General features: G+C 50.0%; 1 protein-coding gene across 11 annotated transcripts in view; it reads left to right on the top strand.

Moving 5' to 3' along the window:
• LYST (lysosomal trafficking regulator) overlaps positions 1-20,057 on the top strand; it is a 58,899-nt gene that overhangs the window by 2,315 nt on the left and 36,527 nt on the right. For 7 of the 11 annotated variants that reach the window (XR_006742605.1, XM_045587054.1, XM_045587053.1 and 4 more), the window contains exons 1-10: positions 450-529; positions 5,448-5,667; positions 10,075-10,165; positions 10,859-12,908; positions 13,532-14,561; positions 15,220-15,381; positions 15,869-16,025; positions 16,921-17,147; positions 17,874-17,940; positions 19,077-19,186. Coding sequence is in view for 10 of the 11 variants with exons in the window: in XM_045587054.1 (XP_045443010.1) it covers positions 5,455-5,667; positions 10,075-10,165; positions 10,859-12,908; positions 13,532-14,561; positions 15,220-15,381; positions 15,869-16,025; positions 16,921-17,147; positions 17,874-17,940; positions 19,077-19,186 (4,107 nt within the window). In the remaining variant the exon portion in view is untranslated. Of the gene's footprint in view, positions 1-448; positions 530-5,447; positions 5,668-10,074; positions 10,166-10,858; positions 12,909-13,531; positions 14,562-15,219; positions 15,382-15,868; positions 16,026-16,920; positions 17,148-17,873; positions 17,941-19,076; positions 19,187-20,057 lie in introns of those variants that run through there. The other 4 variants (XM_045587057.1, XM_045587056.1, XM_045587055.1 and 1 more) reach the window with 2 other exon arrangements.

Genomic DNA, 20,057 nt, shown 5'->3' with positions numbered 1-20,057 from the left:
TTCACGTCTTTTTAAAAATGTGTATTATTTCAGAGAAGAAGGGAGAGGGAGAGAGACATTATCCCTTCCCCTGTTTCTTGGACTCCCCATACTTTGGACACCCCGCGCCCCCACCCCCTGTCAACCTCTGAACCCCTGCAGGTTGCCCGTCGCTTTCCCGGCTCTGATGCAACTCGCTCAGCCTAGCCCTTGCAGGGGGAGGGCTCGGGGTCAACCTCCTTCCGCCCCGCCCAGCCAAGGCCCCGCCCCGAGCCGCGCTTAGGCCCGCCCCTTCCCTTCCCATTGGCTCACCGCCTCTCCGTCACGCCTGCGACAGCGGAGCTGCCCTACCAGCGAGGGGCCGGCGCGGGCGGAGCCAGCGCGCAGGCGCGAGCGGGCGGGCGTGCCGGGCCCGGATGCGGGGGAGGGCGGTGTTCCCGGTTTCCTGGGTTACCTGAGGGGCGGGGGTGGGAGCCGGCGGCGGCGGCGAGGACGCGGGGTTCGCGGCGTGAGGGGAGCGCGCGGCGGAGGCGGCGGGGCCGGAGCGGAGGTAAAGCGGCGAGGGGAGCCGACAGCGCCGGGCGCGGCTGCTGCCCGCGGCCTGGCGGGAAGGCGGGGTGTGTGTCGGGGGAGCTGTCATCCGGGTCGGGGGTCGCGGCCCGACGCCCCGGCGGCACCTCCTCTCCCTCTCGGGGGTCGGGGCGCCTCCCGCTGCCTTTTGCAGCCTCGCGCGGCGCCGGCGCGAACTTTTCAGGTCCAGCCCGCTGCTCCCTGGACTGTCCCGGACCCTCGGGGGCCGCGGCTCCCCTGCCCGGCCGCCCGGATGCCTGGGTGCCCGCGGGGGCGACAGTTTTCGGCGGCTGCTCACCCCCTGCCCTGCCCCGGATCCTCTCCCCGGTGCGAGCGCTCCCGCCTTTGACATCCTTTGCCCGAGCGAGAGGGTCCTCCTCGGAGACGCCCGCCGTCCGATCCGGGCATCCCTGGGCCCTTGGCTGGGATGCAACTGCTTTCCTCTCCGCCACCTGTGGGATGCAACGGCCCGTGTGGCTCAGTGGTTGAGCGTGGACCTGTGCACCAGGAGGTCCACGGTGCAATTGCCCGGTCAGGGCACATGCCCGGGTTGTGGGCTCCATCCCCAGTAGGGGGCGTGCAGGAGGCAGCTGATGCATGATTCTCTGTCATCGTGGATGTTACTCTCTCTCTTTCCCTCTCCTTCCCTCTCTCTCTTCCTCTCTGCAATCAGCTTCCCAGCCTGGCCGGTTAAACCAAAACAAACCCTTCCCCCGTGTGCTCTGTCTGCTCTGCAGAGGGTACACGCCCGTGTCAGCACCCGGTAGTTACGGAGGTTCGCTTGCTGCAGGTGGAAAATGTCCAGGGAGGGGAGCACCACGTTGGTGTTGACTTTGGACTGATGTTTCTTTCGCGATTGCATTTAGCTCGCATTTCCCCCGGAGGTTGGTAGGACACACGGAGCCGGGCTTTTCTCCCTGCCAGTCCTGGATAGTCTGCCCAGTTACTCCGCCCGTCCACACCCAGACACCCTTAGGCTGATAAAGAGGCTGACTTATGGAGGTGCAGTTCATGAAGATGGAGTGTCTGTTTTACAGAGCTTTGCCAGCAGCCGCCAGCTTTTTTTTTTCTCTCCCTTCTGATAATTCTTGCCGTCATTCATCTTGTTACTATAAAGATTGGATGATTTGGACAAGAGGGAGCATAAGGAGAAAATGACTTACTATGTGATTTATTTTTAAAATATACGTATATGTTATTTCAGAGAGGAAGGGAGAGGGAGAGAGAGAGAGAAACATCAATGATGAGAATCATGGGTCCGCTGCCTCCTCCACGCCCCCTACTGGTGATCAAGCGCACAACCTGGGCATGTGCCCTTGGCTGGAGTCAAACCCCGGACCCTTCGGTCCTGAGGCCAACGCTCTACCCTACTGAGCCAAACCAGCTAAGTCTATAATTTAATTTACATGAAAGCAACTTGCAAACTATACAATTACATATAAACTCAGTTTTTTTTGTTTGTTTTTTTGTTAATCCTCACCTGAGGATATTTTCCCACTGATTTTTAGAGAGAGTGGGAGGGAGGGGGGGAGCGAGAGAGAGAGAGAGAGAGAGAGAGAGAGAGAGAGAGAGAGAGAGAGAGAAACATCACTGAGAAAGACACATGGATTGGTTGCCTCCCCCACAGGGGCCTGGGATGGAGCCTGAAACCCAGGTGTGTGCCCTTGACCAGAATCGAACCCGGGACCCTTCTGTCCACAGGCCAGTGCTCTAGCCACTGAGCCACACTGGCTAGGGCGAGGGTTGCAGTTTTACGGAGAGGTCTCCAGGGAAGACTTCTTGGAAAAGATGACATTGCAGCGTGAGCCTGGAAGGAAGTGGGGGGTGATTCGTCCGCCTCTGGAGGGGAGGAGGGAAGCACATTGCAGGCCGAGTTGTGTGGGCATGTCGGGGGAACAGGCTGGGCTGGCTTGGTGGAGGGAGTGATGGGAGAGGAGTAGAAACGAATCCGAGATTAGGGGGGACGAGGGATCAGAGTGTAAGGCTGCAGGCCTTTGTAAGGCCTCGGCTTCCACTCAGTGAGACTCACCGCCTTGCGTGGAGACGGGGTAGGATCAGACTCGCTTTCTAAAGAGGTCACTCTGGTGGTTGGATGGAGAATAGACTTGGGGGCAGGCGGCGGGGTTGGGCAGTGGCAGAGGCAGGGACATCAGTTCCAGGATTCTTGCCATGATCCAGGCCAGTGATGATGCTCCTTGGGCCCGAGGACCGTTGGCGTGGTGGGCTTCTGGGTACATGGAGGGTCGCAGAGTCCACAGGAGACTTCCAGAACACCAGATTTTATCCTGAGCACGTGGAAAGATAGAGCAGGCGCGTACTGAAGCGAGGCTCATGAGAGGAGCAGTTGGGTGGCAGAAGGTTAGGAGTCGGTGAGAAGACAATAAATTAGGCATCCGAGTGGTCACAGTGCCGATCTGCGGACTCAAGGGCTCAATTCCCAGTCGGGCATTGCCTGGGTTGCAGGTTCCCTGGATCTGGTAGGAATGCATGCAGGAGGCAGCCAATCAGTGTGCCTCACATCAGTGTTTCTCTCTCCCCCCACCCCTTCCACTCCCTCTAAAAATCAATTGGGGAAAATATCCAAGGTGAGGATTAACAACAACAACAAAAGATTCTTATTAACAAACTGACCCGCTAATCAGATACAGAGTAATGGAACATAGATTCTGGAGATTTCAGTGAGCTTGATCATGGTGAATGATCTTTTTAACATATTGCTGAATTTGGCTTGCTAATATCTCGTTGAAAATTTTTGCATCTATTTTTTTTTAAAATATGTTTTTATTCGCCGAAACCGGTTTGGCTCACTGGATAGAGCATCGGCTTGCGGATTGAAAGGTCCCGGGTTCGATTCTGGTTGAGGGCATGTACCTTGGTTGCGGGCACATCCCCAGTGGGGGGTGTGCAGGAGGCAGCTGATCGATGTCTTTCTCTCATCGATGTTTCTAACTCTCTATCCCTCTCTCTTCCTCTCTGTAAAGAATCAATTAAAAAATATGTTTTTAATAATTTCTGAGAGGAAGGGAGAGGGAGAGAGAGAGAAACATCAGTGATGAGAGAGAATCATTGATCAGCTGCTTCCTGCACGCCCTCTACTGGGGATCAAGCCCGAAACCCGGGCCTGTGCCCTGATGAGAATAGAACCGTGACCTCCTGGTTCCTAGGTCAACGCTCAGCCACTGAGCCACGCCGGCCGGCTGCATCTCATGCTCATCAGGAATGCTGGCCTATAATTATCTTTCTTCGTAATGCCTCCGTCTGGTTTTGGAGTCGGGCTCAATGGGGACCTTGTACAATAAAATGAGCAGGGAGCCTCCCTCCGCTTGGGTTTTTTGGGAAGGACAGGTGTTACGTCTTCCTTGAATGTTGGGTAGAATGTACCGGTGAAGCCATCCTGTCAGGCCCCGTCTTCACTCTTTTTAAAAAATATATATATATCAATATATTTTATTGATTTTTTACAGAGAGGAAGGGAGAGGGAGAGAGAGTTAGAAACATCCATCAGCTGCCTCCTGCACACCCCCTACTGGGGATGTGCCCGCAACCAAGGTACATGCCCCTGACCGGAATCGAACCTGGGACCCTTGATTCCTCAGGCCAACGCTCTATCCACTGAGCCATTGCCATTCTTTAGGACATACTTAGGGGTGCTAGACACGGGGCTCAGCCCTAGGACCTCATCTCGGCCCCCTTTCCTGTCTCTCTGGGCCCCCACTGTTCAGTATGTGAGCACCAGCCCCAGGCCTGGCAGCGCGGAGAGCGCGATTGGACGGCAGTGCTCTGGGCTCGCTCACCCATCCAGTCCCTTTAAAACGCCTCTGCACGTGATGACTCCCAGGTTGAGTCACCCGTGCCAGCCTCTCTCCGGGAACCCCAGCTGCTGCACCCAGCTGCCCGCGTGACACCCTTCCCTGGGTGTCTGAGAGGGTGTCCGACTGCGCACGGCTCAGCGGGATGTGGTTTTCCCTCTCCTCCTGCTCCTAACACAGGTTAAAAGACCTTGTCGCCTTTTGGGGGGGCCAGGGACTCTGAGGGCAGGCGGGAGGAGACTCCCATGCTTAGGGAGAGTCCGTTCCTGGGGACACCCCCCTTTCCTCTGTCCACACCTCTCTTCAGTCCCTGAAAGCAGGGTGAGCAGCTTTCCTCACTCTGTAGTCATTTTTACTTTTCCTCTCGTATTTGGCACCCGCTGCATCAGACACACGCTCATCTCAGTGCCCTGGAGTGCTCGTTGCCCAGGTCCCTCCTGGCCCCTTCCTTGCTTTCTCACATTCTGGCTCAGATATCTCCTTCTTAGACATTCCTGTGCACCTGTCTAAGAAAGTCCGGATCTGCCATCTCACCCACCACTCATGAGTTAGTGCCAATGGTTAGTGTTTGCACCTGCCCATGCGTAGTTACACTCAGGCATTTCACACCCGGGACTCATTTCTGCCGGGCATGAATATTTTAAAAAATAGATTTTCATTGATTTCAGAGAGGAAGGGAGACACAGAGAGAAAGAGAGAGAGAGAGAGAGAGAGAGAGAGAGAGAGAGAGAGAGAAAGAAACATCAATGAGGAGAGAAAATCATGGATTGGCTGCCTCCTGTACGCCCCCTACTGGGGATTGGCCTGCAATCTGGGCATGTGCCCTTGACCGGAACCGAACCCGGGTCTCTTCAGTCCACAGGCCGATGCTTTATTCACTGAGCCAAACCAGCTAGGGCCGGCCAGGCATGAATATTTAAGGAGCGCCTGACTAGGTCAGGGCCATGTCTGGAAGCATCACAGGGTTAAGTACCAGAAGCTCGTCATTTCAAGTCAGTCCTTAGAAAAAAACAAGCAGTGAAACCTCATCGTTTTAAATGCAAATTTTTGTGTTTCTGATCTTCTTTTTTTATCATACTTATCTCACAGCTTGGTCATGAGCTCCGACAGTAACTCTTTGGCACGTGAATTTCTGACCGATGTCAACCGGCTTTGCAATGCAGTGGTCCAGCAGGCGGAGGCCAGGGGGGAGGAGGAGGAGGAGGAGGAAGAGGAGGAGGAGGAGACGCACATGGCAGCCCTGGGACAATACCTTGTCCACGGCCGCGGGTTCCTTTTGCTTACCAAGCTGAACTCCACCATTGACCAGGTAACGCTTTCCCGCCAAATGATTTTCTTCTTCGGTATGTTGTCGTTAATTCTGGGTACATAATTTCTGGGTCACGTAGTTTCTGAGAGTCTCTAGATAAAGCCCTGCCTCTCACATCTCTCCGACAAAGACAAGAAGCCCCATTTAAGTTCATATGTTTATTTGGATACTTTGCAAAATGTCTGAAAATTTTTAGAATTGCAAATGGCCTTTCCTCTGAAGTGGTTTCCTATATGCTGTGTTTGCATCTTACTATCAGTGCAAGGATAACTGTAGTTATTAATCAAGTTACAAGATTACAATAGGGGAACATAGGGATTTGCATTTGCAATAAACATCAGCCATGCGTTTGAAAAATCTCGTGCAAACTATGTTTAGGCAGCTTGCTGGATGTGGGGTGAAAGTAGAGAACCCTTTGTGTGAACTAATAATTACTGATCCTCTGGGTTGTATTCGTGTACCTTAGTATTTTATGTGATTGCTGAAAGGATCGTATGACAGTGTTATTGTGCTGATTCCTTCTAGAATAAACATTGTAAAGCCCGTAGGAGCTGCAGACAGGTTTTCATCCAGCCTCCATTTGTAGATGAAAAACTGAGACGCAGAAACAGTAACCTGAAGCCCAGATGTGATTTGTCTCTTTATTAAATTTTAGGAGAAAACAAATATTTATTTTATGGAAGAAAAACTCCACCACCTGCTTCCTGGGAACGAATTAATGTAGTCAGAGAGTACTGCAGTTCACTTGAATTGATAAGACTATAAGGTCTCCGTAGCACCAGTTTGGCGGGCATGTCTAACCACTTTAAATGTCACTGGCGTCAGAGGTACACTTATCCATTGTGAAATTTCTGTGATATGACAGCACATTTCTAATAAATACATTGGTTGGATAAACACAGAGCCTAAGATAGAGCACCGCCTCTGTTTTAACTGTAAGCTCAGGAACCTAACAAATATGAGGAAGTATTTGTTCACTGTGGTGCTCACCTATCATGGAACATTCCGGAATAGTTGCAGGTTTATGTAATTTTATTCTTTTTCATGACTGTGGTTTATTAAATATGTCACCAAACATAATTTAAGTTTTATATATTTGTGTGACCGGGAAAAATTATTTGTTAGACCACATATGGTGATTTTTTTTATTTTGAAATCTTGATGATTTGATATTCATCTCATACTCTTCGTCTTTCCCCACATTAGGACAATTCAGCGCTTTCTCTTTTTAAAAGATTCTATATAAATGACATCATACATATTGAGGAACAAATGTTGAGAGAAATTAAAAAAGACCCAAATAAATTCAGAACTTCGGAATTTTCCTATAGTATTGGAAAAATCAGTATTGTAAAGATACTCTTTTCTCCAAATTGATCTATAGATTCCAGTGCAATCCCAATCAAAGTCTCAATGGCTTTTTTTAATCCCCACCTGAAGATATGCTGAGAGAGAAAGAGAGAGAGAGAGAGAGAGAGAGAGAAACATTGATATGGGAACATTGATTGGTTGCCTTCTGTACATACCTTGACTGGAGATCATGCCACAGCCCAGGCATATGCCCAGACCAGGGACTGAACTGGCAACCTTTTGGTGCACAGGATAATGTTCAACCCACTGAGCCACCTGGTCAGGCACAAAGGCTTTTCTTAATGACAGCATTATTGGGATATATTTCACATATCATGGAAGTCACCCATTTCATATGTACAAAATTCAGTGTTCTTTAGTATAGTCACAGCCAGACAATTTTAGAATATTTCCATCACCTTGAATAGAACCCCTATACCTTTTTCCTGTCACTCCTATTCCTTCCACTTCCCTGAGTCCTAAGCAAACACTAATCTACTTTGGGTCGCTATAGATTTTCTGCTTTCTCTTTTAAGTCATGAGATAACTTTTGATATAGTATTATTCAATGGCTCCAATCATTCAAGTCATCATGGAATACTATGTTTTCCCATGGTGGTATTTTTTAGTCCCTTCTTTCCCCCTTCACTTGCTTTTTGGAATATCTGTAGCAGTGACAGTAGGAACAATAGAAGTAGAGTGAAATTAATAGCCTGTGAAAAACAGGGCTTATCAATATTTAATTGCTTACACCAGGGAATGAAGCATATCATTTGGATCCTTAAGGGGAATTTAATTGCACAAGATTTAATCATTTAGGCGGAATCAGAACGCTGGGTTCCAGGCCGCACATCCCAGGAGGAACCTGAGCTCGGACGCCCCCTTCTCCCTCACCACGTGCAGTAAATGCACAGACGCCAAGTGCACAGTGGGATGTTTTTTAACAAATATACTCACCTGTGTGGCCGTCGCCCCGTCACGTGTAGGACTTTCCCCCCCTCAGGGAGCTTGCCAGGCTCCTTTTCAGTCCGCCCCTCACCTCCCGGCCCCTTGCAAGATGCCACCGCTTTGTCATGTAGCCTCCGAGGTTCTCCGTCCGTCCGTCCGTCCGCCCGTCCGCGTGAGTCAGCAGCTCTGCTTTCCGTTCCTGACGGGCGTCTGCTTGTCTGGAGGCCACGGTTTGTTTATGTTCGCCCGCTGTTTAACCTTTGGCTCAGAGCCATCTGGCTACTCAGAGGAGACCTGCTGTGAATTAACATTTAAAAAAAAAATATATATATATCTATATTTTTATTGACTTTTTTATAGAGAGGAAGGGAGAGGGATAGAGAGTTAGAAACATCGATGAGAGAGAAACATCGACCAGCTGCCTCCTGCACACCCCCTCCTGGGATGAAGGCTTCGCAGGGAGGTATGGGGGACTGGGCCAGGAAGGCAGCGAGCCAGTGCGCCCTGAACTCCGTGGGAAGGAGTGGAGACGCCCTGGCAGCGTCCTGCAGAGCCAGGAGCCTGTGCACGGAGCAGGGACGGTTTGCCAGTGTCCTGTTGGGGACCCAGGGCTCAGTGACAAGGACAGCGTGTCCGGAGCACTTCACACATCCTTGAGGTTTCTGCAAGCCCCCTTAGAATGTCGCATCCTCGTCTGCTCAAGGGAAGAGGCCAGAATAGGCGTGACGGGTTTTAAGGGTAATTTGCCAGATATTTTTGCTGGCACCCTAAAGAAGGTTGAGGTTCATCCTGAGCCTGCGCTATGCGTGGAGGGCAACTTGTTCTTTTTGTAAGGAGAGAATACAGAAGTGGGGCCCCTTGACACAATTTTGCTTTGAATCTGGAATTTCAAGACTTCCATGCAGATGGTGTTTATAAAAACCCAACCGTGGCCTAGGCATTGGGTGCAGAGGGCATGACCGCTAAGCGCCGGGGCCTGCACCTGGGGTCCGCGCTTGGAGGGGGGCTGGGAAGTGAGTTTGAGAAGCTTCCCGGGGTGTTTGGAGGTAAATTCAGCCTCCTGCGTGGCATGGCCCTCGAGGCCGCAATAGATCCTGCCTCGCTGACCTGCCCCCTCCAGCCTCCTCCCCCGTGCTCTCTCCGGTCCGCTCTTTCTACACGTCACGTGCTTCCTAGGAGCTGTCACCTCCACGTCTCTGCACGGATCCCTCTTCTCACCAATGAAGTATCCGCTCCAGGGCCCCTCCTGCATAGGCTGCACATGCCCCCCCTTACCCCTCTGTCATCCCCCCCTTTATTCACGTCTCCATCGTATTTGAAGCTGTCACCTTGCGGATCTGACAGGCCACCCCGGCCCGCCTCACGCACGATGTGAGCAATTACACTTGACCTGTCGTTACTTCCCGAGCCACCATATGGCCCGGGGCCCCGCTCCAGTTCTGTCGCTCCAGACCACGCCTCTGGCTGACGCGCCCGCTCCTTTCTGTGCCTCCCGTCTGGGCACCCGTGCCACGCACACCTGGCTCACACCACGTGCCTCTGTCCTCTAACGTGTGTGTGTGTGTGTGTGTATCTTACGGACCAAACGCGGGACTCCGCCAGGGCTCGGACCTTCTCCTCCGGGAAGGGCAAGACAGTAAGTGCTGTGGACGTAGCGTGCCGACCGTAAGCCTGGATCGCCTTCACTAATACGTCTTTCTCTTTACGTAGTATTGCTTATTAACGTCTGTTTCTCTTTTTAAAGTCGTGTACTCCGAGTCTTACACTTAACTGCATGAAGATGTTTCTCTAATAACTTGATATTATCGGTGTGCTAATTAAAAGGACTTAGCTTTTCATCTTCACCAGGTGAGGAATTCTTTTTTAATCAGCAAGAACATGCTAAATACCGTCAGCCACTCTGACATTCTCCTGTCTTTGGAAAGGTTTATAAATTGAGGAGTCCCACAGCTTTCATTGGATTTGAGACGAGTCCGTTTGGTTCTTAGCTTCCCAAACGCAGCCTTTCAGGGGGAAGGGCCTTTGGTTGAATGTGAGACAAGGTCTTAGGAATTACCGCGCCTCCTGCCCTCCGAACGAACGTGAAGGGGTTTCTCGTTTCTGCTCCAGGCGCTGACCTGCAGGGAGGAGCTGCTCACGCTCCTCCTGTCCCTCCTCCCACTGGTGTGGAAGCTTCCTGTTCAGGAGGAACGGGCAGCAGGTAGGTTTTTTCTCTTCTTTTTTTTTTTTAACCGAAGACAGGCACTATTATCACGTCACTCGTGTTATCAAAATTCCACGGGGAAAATGTGCCCCTGAGAAGTCGCGTCGGTAGGAACAGAGTAGTCACGGGTGTGAAGGACAGCATGGGGAATATAGGCAATAATATTACAACAGCTAGGTTCGGCGTTCCAGAAATATCTTGTGTGATGGTCGGTTTTAACGTCAGTCTTAGAGAACATTTGGTGTCTGTTATTTGATTTTGAAATAATTTTGGGAAATCCTAAAGTTCTTGTTACATCAGGCTGTAACCTAAATACTGGACCATGTGGGAGAACATAATAAATAAACCCCAGTCTCTTCATTGACTGCACTGCTGCAGGAGGCTTGTACAGTGCGTGAACAGCGGTGCTGTACAGCCTAGTCTCTCATGGCAACGGAAAGACACAGTCATTTGTGGTTTTAAATTAGATTAATTTTTCCAGCTCTGTTCTCCTTTGTTGTTTCCGGATCAGTTCGTATCCTTTGAACTAATCGAATCTGGTACTTATCATGAGAAAGATAAGTGGGAAGGGGTGGAGGGGAGGGTGACCCAGGGATGGAACATTAGCTAAAGGCCAGCAGCCCAGGGCCAGGGGACTGGGTTTGAAAACATATTAAGGCATCCTAAAACTTCCTTTTTTCGTTTCCTTAGATTTTAACCTACCGTTCTCAGTTGACATAATCCTGACCAAAGAAAAGAACTCAAGTTCACCAAGATCCACTCAGGAAAAATTACATTTAGAAGGGAGTGCCCCACCGCCTCAGGTTTCCGCAAAAGTGAAAAGCAGACGGCAGCGGAAGGCGGCCCACCCCTGCTCCGTGAGAGACGCAAGGAAGACGCAGCCCTCCACCTCGGGCTCAGAGGCCGACTCAGGCGACAGGAGGCCCCGGCGGCCCCCCCAGCTGCAGCCTTTGGCAGCCCAGGCTCCTAAAGAGGGGGAGCCTGCAGCGCCCCCCACCCGCCTGTCCCCCGGAGAACAGACCCCCCCTGAGAGAATGGCTTCGGGGCGTTTCCAAGAGGCAGCGCCCCGCCAGCAGGCAAACGCGGACATTTTAAGTGAGCCAGCTGCCTTGTCTATCATCAGCCACATGAGCAATTCTCCGTTTGACTTGTGTCATGTCTTGTTATCTCTGCTGGAGAAAGTCTGTACGTTCGACATGAACTTGAACCATAACTCTGCCCTGGCAGCCAGCGTCGTGCCCACGCTGACCGAGTTCCTCGCCGGCTTCGGGGGCTGCTGTGACCCCGGGGACGGCTCGGAGAGCCAGGCGGTGGCTGCAGGTTGGACCGAGGAGCCGGTGGCCCTGGTCCAGCGCATGCTTTTCCGGACGGTGCTGCACCTCATGTCCGCGGACGTCAGCGCCACGGGGACGATGCCGGACAGCCTCAAAAAGAACCTCACCGAGTTACTCAGAGCGGCTTTACAGATCCGAACGTGCCTGCAGAGGCAGCCCGACCCCTTCGCCCCGAGACGGAAGACGACCCTGCAGGAGGTGCGGGAGGGGTTCGCGTTCTCCCGGTACCGGCACCGGGCCCTGCTGCTGCCCGAGCTCCTGGACGGGCTGCTGCGGCTGCTCACCTGCTGCCTGCACAGCGCGGCCTCCAACCCCTTCCTCTTCAGCCAGGCCGTGCACCTGGTGCAGGAGTTCACCCAGCACCGGGGCTTCCACCTGTTCGAGACGGCGGTCCTGCAGCTGGAGTGGCTGATCCTGAGAGGCGGCGTCCCCGCCGAGGCCCCGGCCCGGCTGAGGGCCCTGGTCAGCGGCGTGCTGAGGATCATGGGCGCCGTCAAGAAGGTGAAGTCGGAGCAGCTCCACCACTCCATGTGCACCCGGAAGAGGCACCGGCGGTGCGAGTACTCGCACTTCATGCACCACCACCGGGACCTCTCGGGGCTCCTGGTCTCGGCGTTTAAGAGCCAGGCGTCCACCAACCCCTTCGAGGAGGCCCCGGACGGCGCCGCGCGCTACCCCGAGCGCTGCTGCTGCCTGGCCGTGTGCGCGCACCAGTGCCTGCGCCTGCTGCGGCTGGCCTCGCTGGGCAGCACGTGCCTGCAGGTGCTGGCCGGCGTGCAGGACGTGGGGCTGTGCTGCTGCATGGACCCCAAGTCCGTCATCGGCCCGCTGTTGCACGCCTTCCAGCTGCCGGCCCTGAAGACCTTCCAGCAGCACATACTGAACGTCCTGAGCAGGCTCCTCTTAGACCAGCTGGGGGGCGCCGAGACGCCGCCCAGAACGAAAAAGGCGGCGTGCAACATCTGCACCGTTGACGCCGACCAGCTGGCCAAGCTCGAGGAGACGCTGCAGGGGCCCGCGGGGGACGAGGAGCCCGCCTCGGGCCTGCCCGGTCCCTACAGGTGTCCCGGCATCCTGCCCAGCAGCGGGTCCGAGGACTGGCTGTGGCGGTGGGACGCCCTCGAGGAGTATCAGAGGTTCGTGTTTGAAGAAGACCGGTTACACAGCGTGCAGGTCGCCCACCACATCTGCAGCCTGATGCAGAAAGGCAACGTGGTGGTCCGGTGGAAGCTGTACAACTACATCTTCAACCCCGTGCTCCAGAGAGGCGTGGAGCTGGCCCGTCGCTGCCAGCACCCCAGCGTCCCTCCGGCCCAGACGCACGTGTGTGGCCGCCAGAGCCAGTGCCTGCCTCAGGACGTGCTTCATGTTTATGTAAAAACGCTGCCTGCCCTGCTGAAGTCAAGGTGCGTGTGTGTGTGTGTGTGTGTGTGTGTATATGTGTGTGTTTGGGGGGGTATTTTCCTTATTTTATGTTTTTGAGTTACCTGTGCCCTTTATTCTTTCGCTAGAGGCCTGGTGCACGACATTCATGCACTGGGAGGGGGGCCCCCAGCCAGACCTGTGCCCTCTTGCAGTCAGACATTCCCCCTAAGGGTCCTTAGTCTGCTGTGGAAGCACAAGCCTGGCTTCTGGCTGAGCAGTGCTCCCCCTGTGGGAGCACTCCTGCATTGAGTGTCTGCCCCCTGGTGGTCAGTGTGCATCATAGTGACTGGTTGAACGAACGGTCAGACACTTAGCATATTAGGCGTTTATGATATAGGATATATATTTGGTGTTTAGAGAGGGATATGAAAATCATTAGAAAGTAACTTGAGATCCTGGTCACATCTAAGAACTTAAGCCACGTGGTTGATTAGTCAAATTTAGGTAGTGTTTGTTTAGTGCAGCGATGACATTTAATTACCAAAAATATTTAATATTAAAACCAGTTTAAGTTTCATTAAACTGAATAAACAGTATATGTACCTATTTATAAATGATCTGTCTATCTGTAAAACCTCTTGTATGTTTTTTTTTTCTCTCACAGGGTAATTAGAGATTTGTTTTTAAGTTGTAACGGAGTGAGTCAAATAATTGAATTAAGTTACTTAGATGGCATTCGACGTCATTCCCTGAAAGCGTTTGAAACTCTGATCATCAGCCTCGGGGAGCACCAGAGAGAGTCTCGGGTGCCAGGGGCCGATGGGCCGGAGGAGGAACCGAAGGAGCCGGCGTCCTTCCACGCAGACGCCTCTGCCCACAGCCAGCAGGCGCTCTCCAACTCTCCCCAGAGCCTCAGCAGGTTCTACGCCAGCCTCCGCGAAGCCCACCCGCAGAGGCGCAGGGCCGCCCCCCACGACGCCCACCTCCACACGATCCACCTCTTCCTCTGCGTGGCCTTCCTGTGCGTCAGCAGAGAGGCCGACGCCGACGGGGAGCCCGCCAACGACTCGGAGGACACGTCCGGCTACGACAGCACGGCCAGCGAGCCCCTGTGCCAGCAGCTGCCCTGCCTGCCCCTGGACAGCCTGGTCCTGCCGCCCCCCGAGCGCATGCGCCAGGCGGCCGACATCTGGTCCATGTGCCGCTGGATCTACACGCGGAGCCCTGCCTTCCAGAAGCAGCTCTGCGGGCTGGGCGGCGTCCGCGTGTGCCATCGGCTGATTTTCATGATCATCCAGAGGCTGTCCCGGGGTCCCGGCGAGGAGCCAGGGAAGAAGGAGGGCGCCGCGGCTGCGCAGGAGGACCCGGAGCCCGTGAGCACTGCCCACTCGGAGGTCGCCGAGGAGGAGGACTCGGGGTCTTCGGCTGTGAGAGGCGCCCCCACCCCGTCTGGCCCGGGCGGTCCAGAGGGGAGTGCTGACGGAGCAGGTGCATCGGGGTCACAGCATGCTGCGTCCACTAACGGGGATCCGATGCCCGCGGCTGGAGCTGCGCCTGAGGAAGCAGAGGGGCCTGCGAGTGGAGCGAGTGAGACGGCACTTCAGAGCATCCGGCTGCTGGAAGCCCTGCTGGCCATCTGCCTCCACGGCACCCGAGCCAGTCAGCACTGGGCGGAGGGGGAGCCGCCCGGCCAGGTAAGGACTTGCTGTCCTGCGATGTGTACTTTGCAAAACTCTAAGTTCTGAGACGCGCCTGTGTGCTTAGCACCCCAGTGTCAGGTGCCTGGGAGGACACAGGAGCACAGGACCAGTCCTTGTCCCCAGGAAGCTCATAGTTTAAGCTTTGTCACAGGCCAAACCCACACGAGTCACTGTTTCCAGTTAAAAGGCATTAGGTAGGCAGTAATGGGAGTTGAGTGATAATGTGTGTTTCAGAGTTATTTTTAATATGTATATAGTTTTATTGATCTCAGAGAGGAAGGGAGAGGGAGAGAGAGAAACATCCATGAGAGAGAGAATCATGGATTGGCTGCCTCCTGCATGCACCACACTGGGGATGGAGCCCGTAACCTGGGCATGTGCCCTGACTGGGAATCGAACCGTGACCTCCTAGTTTACAGGTCAACACTCAACCACTGAGCTACGCCGGCCAGGCTGTTTCAGAGTTCTCACATGGCCTGGACGACCTTCCGAACAACCTTCCGAATGAAGCCAGGGCTGTGAGGGCTGGGCCCCTTGCACGAATTTCATGCCTCGGGCCTCCAGTTTATTAATATTAACTTATCTGTCACTGTTTCATTTTTTTTCTTGAAACATTTTATTACTATTCTTAGTCTCTCTTGTTTTACCTTAGAACTTGTCTGTGGAAAACATATTGTTTGAAATGAGGGACCACCTTTCCCAGTCCAAGGTGATTGAGACGGAACTGGCGAAGCCTTTATTCGATGCCCTGCTCCGAGTGGCGCTGGGCAATCACCCGGCGGATTTCGAACACAGTGATGCTGTGACTGAGAAGGTACGAGGAGCAGGCAGGCGTGCTGTTGAGGGGTGACAGCAGAAGCAAAGAGTGTGGGATGGGACTGCATGGATGAGTGGTTAGAACATATGGCCTGGAGTTGGTGAGTTCCATGAACAGACATGTAAAAATAGAATATATTTTACTAGTATTAAGTTTTAAGAAGTATAATTTCACCTCATTGTGGGTTTTAGTCATTTCCATTGTTACTAGAATGTAATTTGTTAGGCTTAGTTTTCGGTAAAACGGAAATGACCTAGCTTAATATGCTAGAGAGACCTCCCACCCATGCTAGAGGTTAGTCAAGTTGTCAGAGAAATTGTGCTGCATGAATTTAATAACTTAAAGTGGTAAATATCAATTCATAGGATTTTTTTCCTTAAAGTAAATACTGAGACTGTTCTTAAAATGACAGTTATTTAATATTAGATTCCTAAAGATGAGTAGATGTTACACTTTTTGCCTTTTACTCGCACCCATCTTGCAGAGTCCTCAGTCTGAAGAAGAATTGTCATCCCAACCCGGAGAGTTTTCAGAAGACGCGGAGGATGCTGCATGTGGTGGTTTTAAACTTTTGGTTGAAGAAGAAGGTTATGAAGCAGATAGTGAGAGCAATTCTGAGGATAGCGAAGCCCAGGATGATGGTAAAATATCAGGAAGTGCTTGTGATTCGGTTTGCAAGTCAGATTATTAATTAGCAAAGTGGTTTATAATAATATTATTTTATAATCCGTGTTGCCTTACAATTTAAGAAGCACATTGCATCATTTCACTGGGTCTTCACCATGAATCCTGGCCCTTGTTTGTGTCTGTGATTGGAAACACCGAGGTCGATTTTGTTATCAAAGACATTGAGCTAAGAATACAGAGGAGAGCAGTCGCTGCTTTCATATCTATCCCAGTGAAAAAGACAGTAAGTGGCAGATACAGACAGCATGAAGAAGGACCTGGTGGACCATAGCAGGTGGTTTTGTTCATTTTTACCAAACACAGCGTGGAAAGAACTAAGAAACAGCCCCAGATTGAAAGGATATGTGTGTATATACATAGAGAGTTAGGAAAAATAGGTTTGAAACTTGCTGTTGATAATATTTGTAGTTCTGTTGAAGATCAAAATTACTTTGAAGGCTGTTCATTCATCTTCAAAGTATCCATAAGACTTGACTACTCAGGATATTTGCCATAATAAAAAGGCACGTTGTAGGAAAAGGTTTTGTGAACATCTTATAAATAGCACTTTCGCCACTACAACTTTCGAATGATGAATGAGATTTGAGATACCTCTTCAGTGTTTAGGGTAGGGGTGTCGAACTCAATCAGAGAAGGGGCCAAAATCTAAAATCCAGCCTAAATCGCAGGCCGAATGGTTTACTGAACAGTCATAAACTGTCATTGTGATGGAAACGCAGCGGAGTGCAGTGATGACAGCGCGGTGCGGGCCACATTGCAAGGCCTGGCGGGACGGATTTGGCCCGCGGGCCGTGTGTTTGACACATGTGGTTTAGGGAGTGGAAATAACCTTTTCTTTTCCCCTTCCAGGGGTAGACATGAAGCATGAAGCAGAAGGTTTCATTGCAGTAAGCAGTCCAAGCGACTTACTTGAAAACCTCACTCAGGGAGAGATAATATATCCTGAGATTTGCATGCTGGAATTAAGTTTGCTTTCTACTAGTAAAGCCAAGCTTGATGTGCTTGCCCATGTATTTGAGAGTTTTTTGAAAATCATCAGGCAGAAAGAAAAGAATATTTTTCTACTCATTCAACAGGTAAAGGATTGTATTTCGTTAAATGAGACCAATAATTATCCCACTCATGCCCCAAATACTCATTTCCTTATTTATAACCCAACTTGTCTGAAAATGATCTGAGTTGATTACTTATGCTTTATGATACCTTGCCCGTGTTTTTTAGCTACTAGTGGTATTCTAAAAATCTTCTAATTCCATAGTCCTCTAAAGTAGCATAAGAAGTTAATGATGTCGTGGGTAACTAATAATGCCTCCTATTATATTTCTGAAAATGGATAATGTTTTTTAAATTGTATTTTATTTTATTTTATTTTTATTATTTTTTTTAAATATATTTTATTGATTTTTTACAGAGAGGAAGGGAGAGAGATAGAGAGCCAGAAACGTCGATGAGAGAGAAACATCGACCACCTGCCTCCTGCATACCCCACACCAGGGATGTGCCCGCAACCAATGTATTGATACATGCCCTTGACCGGAATCGAACCTGGGACCTTTCAGTCCGCAGACCGACGCTTTACCACTGAGCCAAACCGGTTTCGGCTAAATTGTATTTAATTTTAATGTTTGGTCAAATAAAATGAAAATTGTGTATAATCCTACCCATAGCCTTCTCTTTAGTCATTTAAAATATTTATATATGTACATACAGTAGATATTCAAATAATGTATTACATTACAATTGCTTCATGCTTTAATGAGGTAAGAAATTTAATTTATTACGTTTTGTTTTTTAATCTTCAGGGAACTGTGAAAAATCTTTTAGGAGGGTTCTTGAGTATTTTAACACAGACCGATTCTGATTTTCAAGGTGCGTTGACATGTTAAGTTTTAAACAATCGTTTTGAAACTATTTGGTTGTTATGTGAGATAAAGGGTTGATAACAAGTGCTTCCATTCGCAGAGTACCCTTTGGTTTCAGAAGTAGTTTATATGCATCTTCTCTCTGTTCCTCGGACCCGGACCCAGCAGTAGGCATGGCCCAGTGTCAGTGCTTCCACTGAATGGGCTTCCCCAGAGCTCTGCCTCAGGCCTCTCTGCAGGGCTATTTTATCACATCTCAAATCAAGATGGTATTTAATTCACAGGACTTTCTGGGGGGGGGGGGAGGCGTGAGGATCACCTGAGATAATGCCTGTAAATATACTTTGAACTCTTATATGTGCTACAGATATTAGCTATTAAAAGTTCTATGAATTTGTGTATAACTGACCATCATTTACGCTAAACCCCATAATGGAATAAAACAAACGTGCAGAGTAATTGTTGGTGATATTTAAGTGTGTTTATAATCTTCAGTATGTCTACTTTTTGTTATGTTACCTAATTTTATATTTAGAAAGCGAAAATTATAACTTAAACATTATCAAGATGAGAAGACTACTTTATGGTTGTCACTTAACAAATACTGTATTAATTTATGCTTTGAAAAAACTAGTTAATTTTAAATCTTACCAGTTGGGGTGACATTGGTTAATAAAATGGTATGCGTTTCAGGAGTACAGTTCTGTAATGCCCCAGCTGCATATTGTATTGTGTGTTCACCAACCCGAGACCCGTCTCCTTCCGTCACCATTTATCCCCCTTTACGCTCTTTTTCCTCCTCTTATCCTCCTTCCTTTCTCTCTGGAAACCACCATACTGCGTTCTCTGTCTTTTTACTTAATCCCATCACCTTTTTATGTTTCTTTACATAGTATTTCCACTTGACTTGGAGTTAACCAATCATTAAAGAAAGTGATTTTCTTGTGTTGTTTTTTTTTGTCAGTTGGTTAGTTTGTATTTAGTCATATATTTCTTCAGCAAATTTTTGGATTATTAGGTGGTTTATAATCCATTTAAAATGTGTCAATAGTATTTTATCTTTTTCAGTGAAATTGTTTATTCGTTTCCTCCATTAGCTGTGCATTTGGCTTTAACTTTTCCCCCTGTCTGTCTTTAACTCAGTTTGCCAGAGAGGACTGGTGGATCTGTTGGTGTCTTTGATGAGCTCAAGAACATGTTCGGAAGAGCTAACCCTTCTTCTGAGAATATTTCTGGAGAAATCTCCTTGTACAGTAAATATACCATAATTTCATTTTTTGTCACTGATATTTAATAGACTATTTTAAAACGTATTTGAAAATCACTAAGCCCTCTCTTTTGTTGTGGTAATTATATACTCAGCTCTGTGTTGTTATTTGTGAAGTTTCCAATTATTTTATTGCTAGAGGCCTGGTGCATAAAATTCATGCACCCTTAGCCCAGCCTGTACCCTCTCGCAGTCCGGGAGCCCTTGGGGGATGTCTGACTGACGGCTTAGGACTGCTCCCCGTCAGTTGGACATCCATAGCCCTGCCACGGAAGCGGAAGAGGCTTCCGCCACCACCGCTGCACTCACCAGCCATGAGGCCGGCTTCTGGCTGAGCAGTGCTCCCCCTCTGGGAGTGCACTGACCACTAGGAGACAGCTCCTATGTTGAGCATCTGCCCCTGGTGGTCACTGTGCGTCATAGCAACCAGGCGTTCCACCGTTCGGTTGATTTGCATATTAGCCTTTTATTATATAGGATTTACACATATTTTAACCATTTCACTTCTGTTTTGGCTAATCAGATATTTTGGATCATAGTCCACTTACTACAACCCACCCAATCTTTTTTGTGCTTAAGAAATGCTAAATAATTACCAAACATAAATTAATTATGAGTAATTATAACCATTTTGAGACTTGTTTCTAGAAAAATACTTCCACTCTTCTGTTGTCTTGTATCACTTCTCCTTTCCATGGGTGATTTTTAGACTTTTTTGCTGAAAAAATGCACTTTTTTTTTCAGCAAAAAAACCCCCACAAAAACAAAACAGGCCCCAGGCCCCTTTAGTCCACAGACTGATGCTCTATCCCCTGAGCCAAACCAGTTAGGGCTGTATTTAATTTTTAATACCTGGG

This window comes from Pipistrellus kuhlii, unplaced genomic scaffold (assembly GCF_014108245.1).
Source record: "Pipistrellus kuhlii isolate mPipKuh1 unplaced genomic scaffold, mPipKuh1.p scaffold_m20_p_25, whole genome shotgun sequence".
Taxonomy (NCBI): domain Eukaryota; kingdom Metazoa; phylum Chordata; class Mammalia; order Chiroptera; family Vespertilionidae; genus Pipistrellus; species Pipistrellus kuhlii.
Note: the sequence above shows the minus strand (reverse complement) of the source record. Positions and strands in the feature narration are given on the sequence as shown.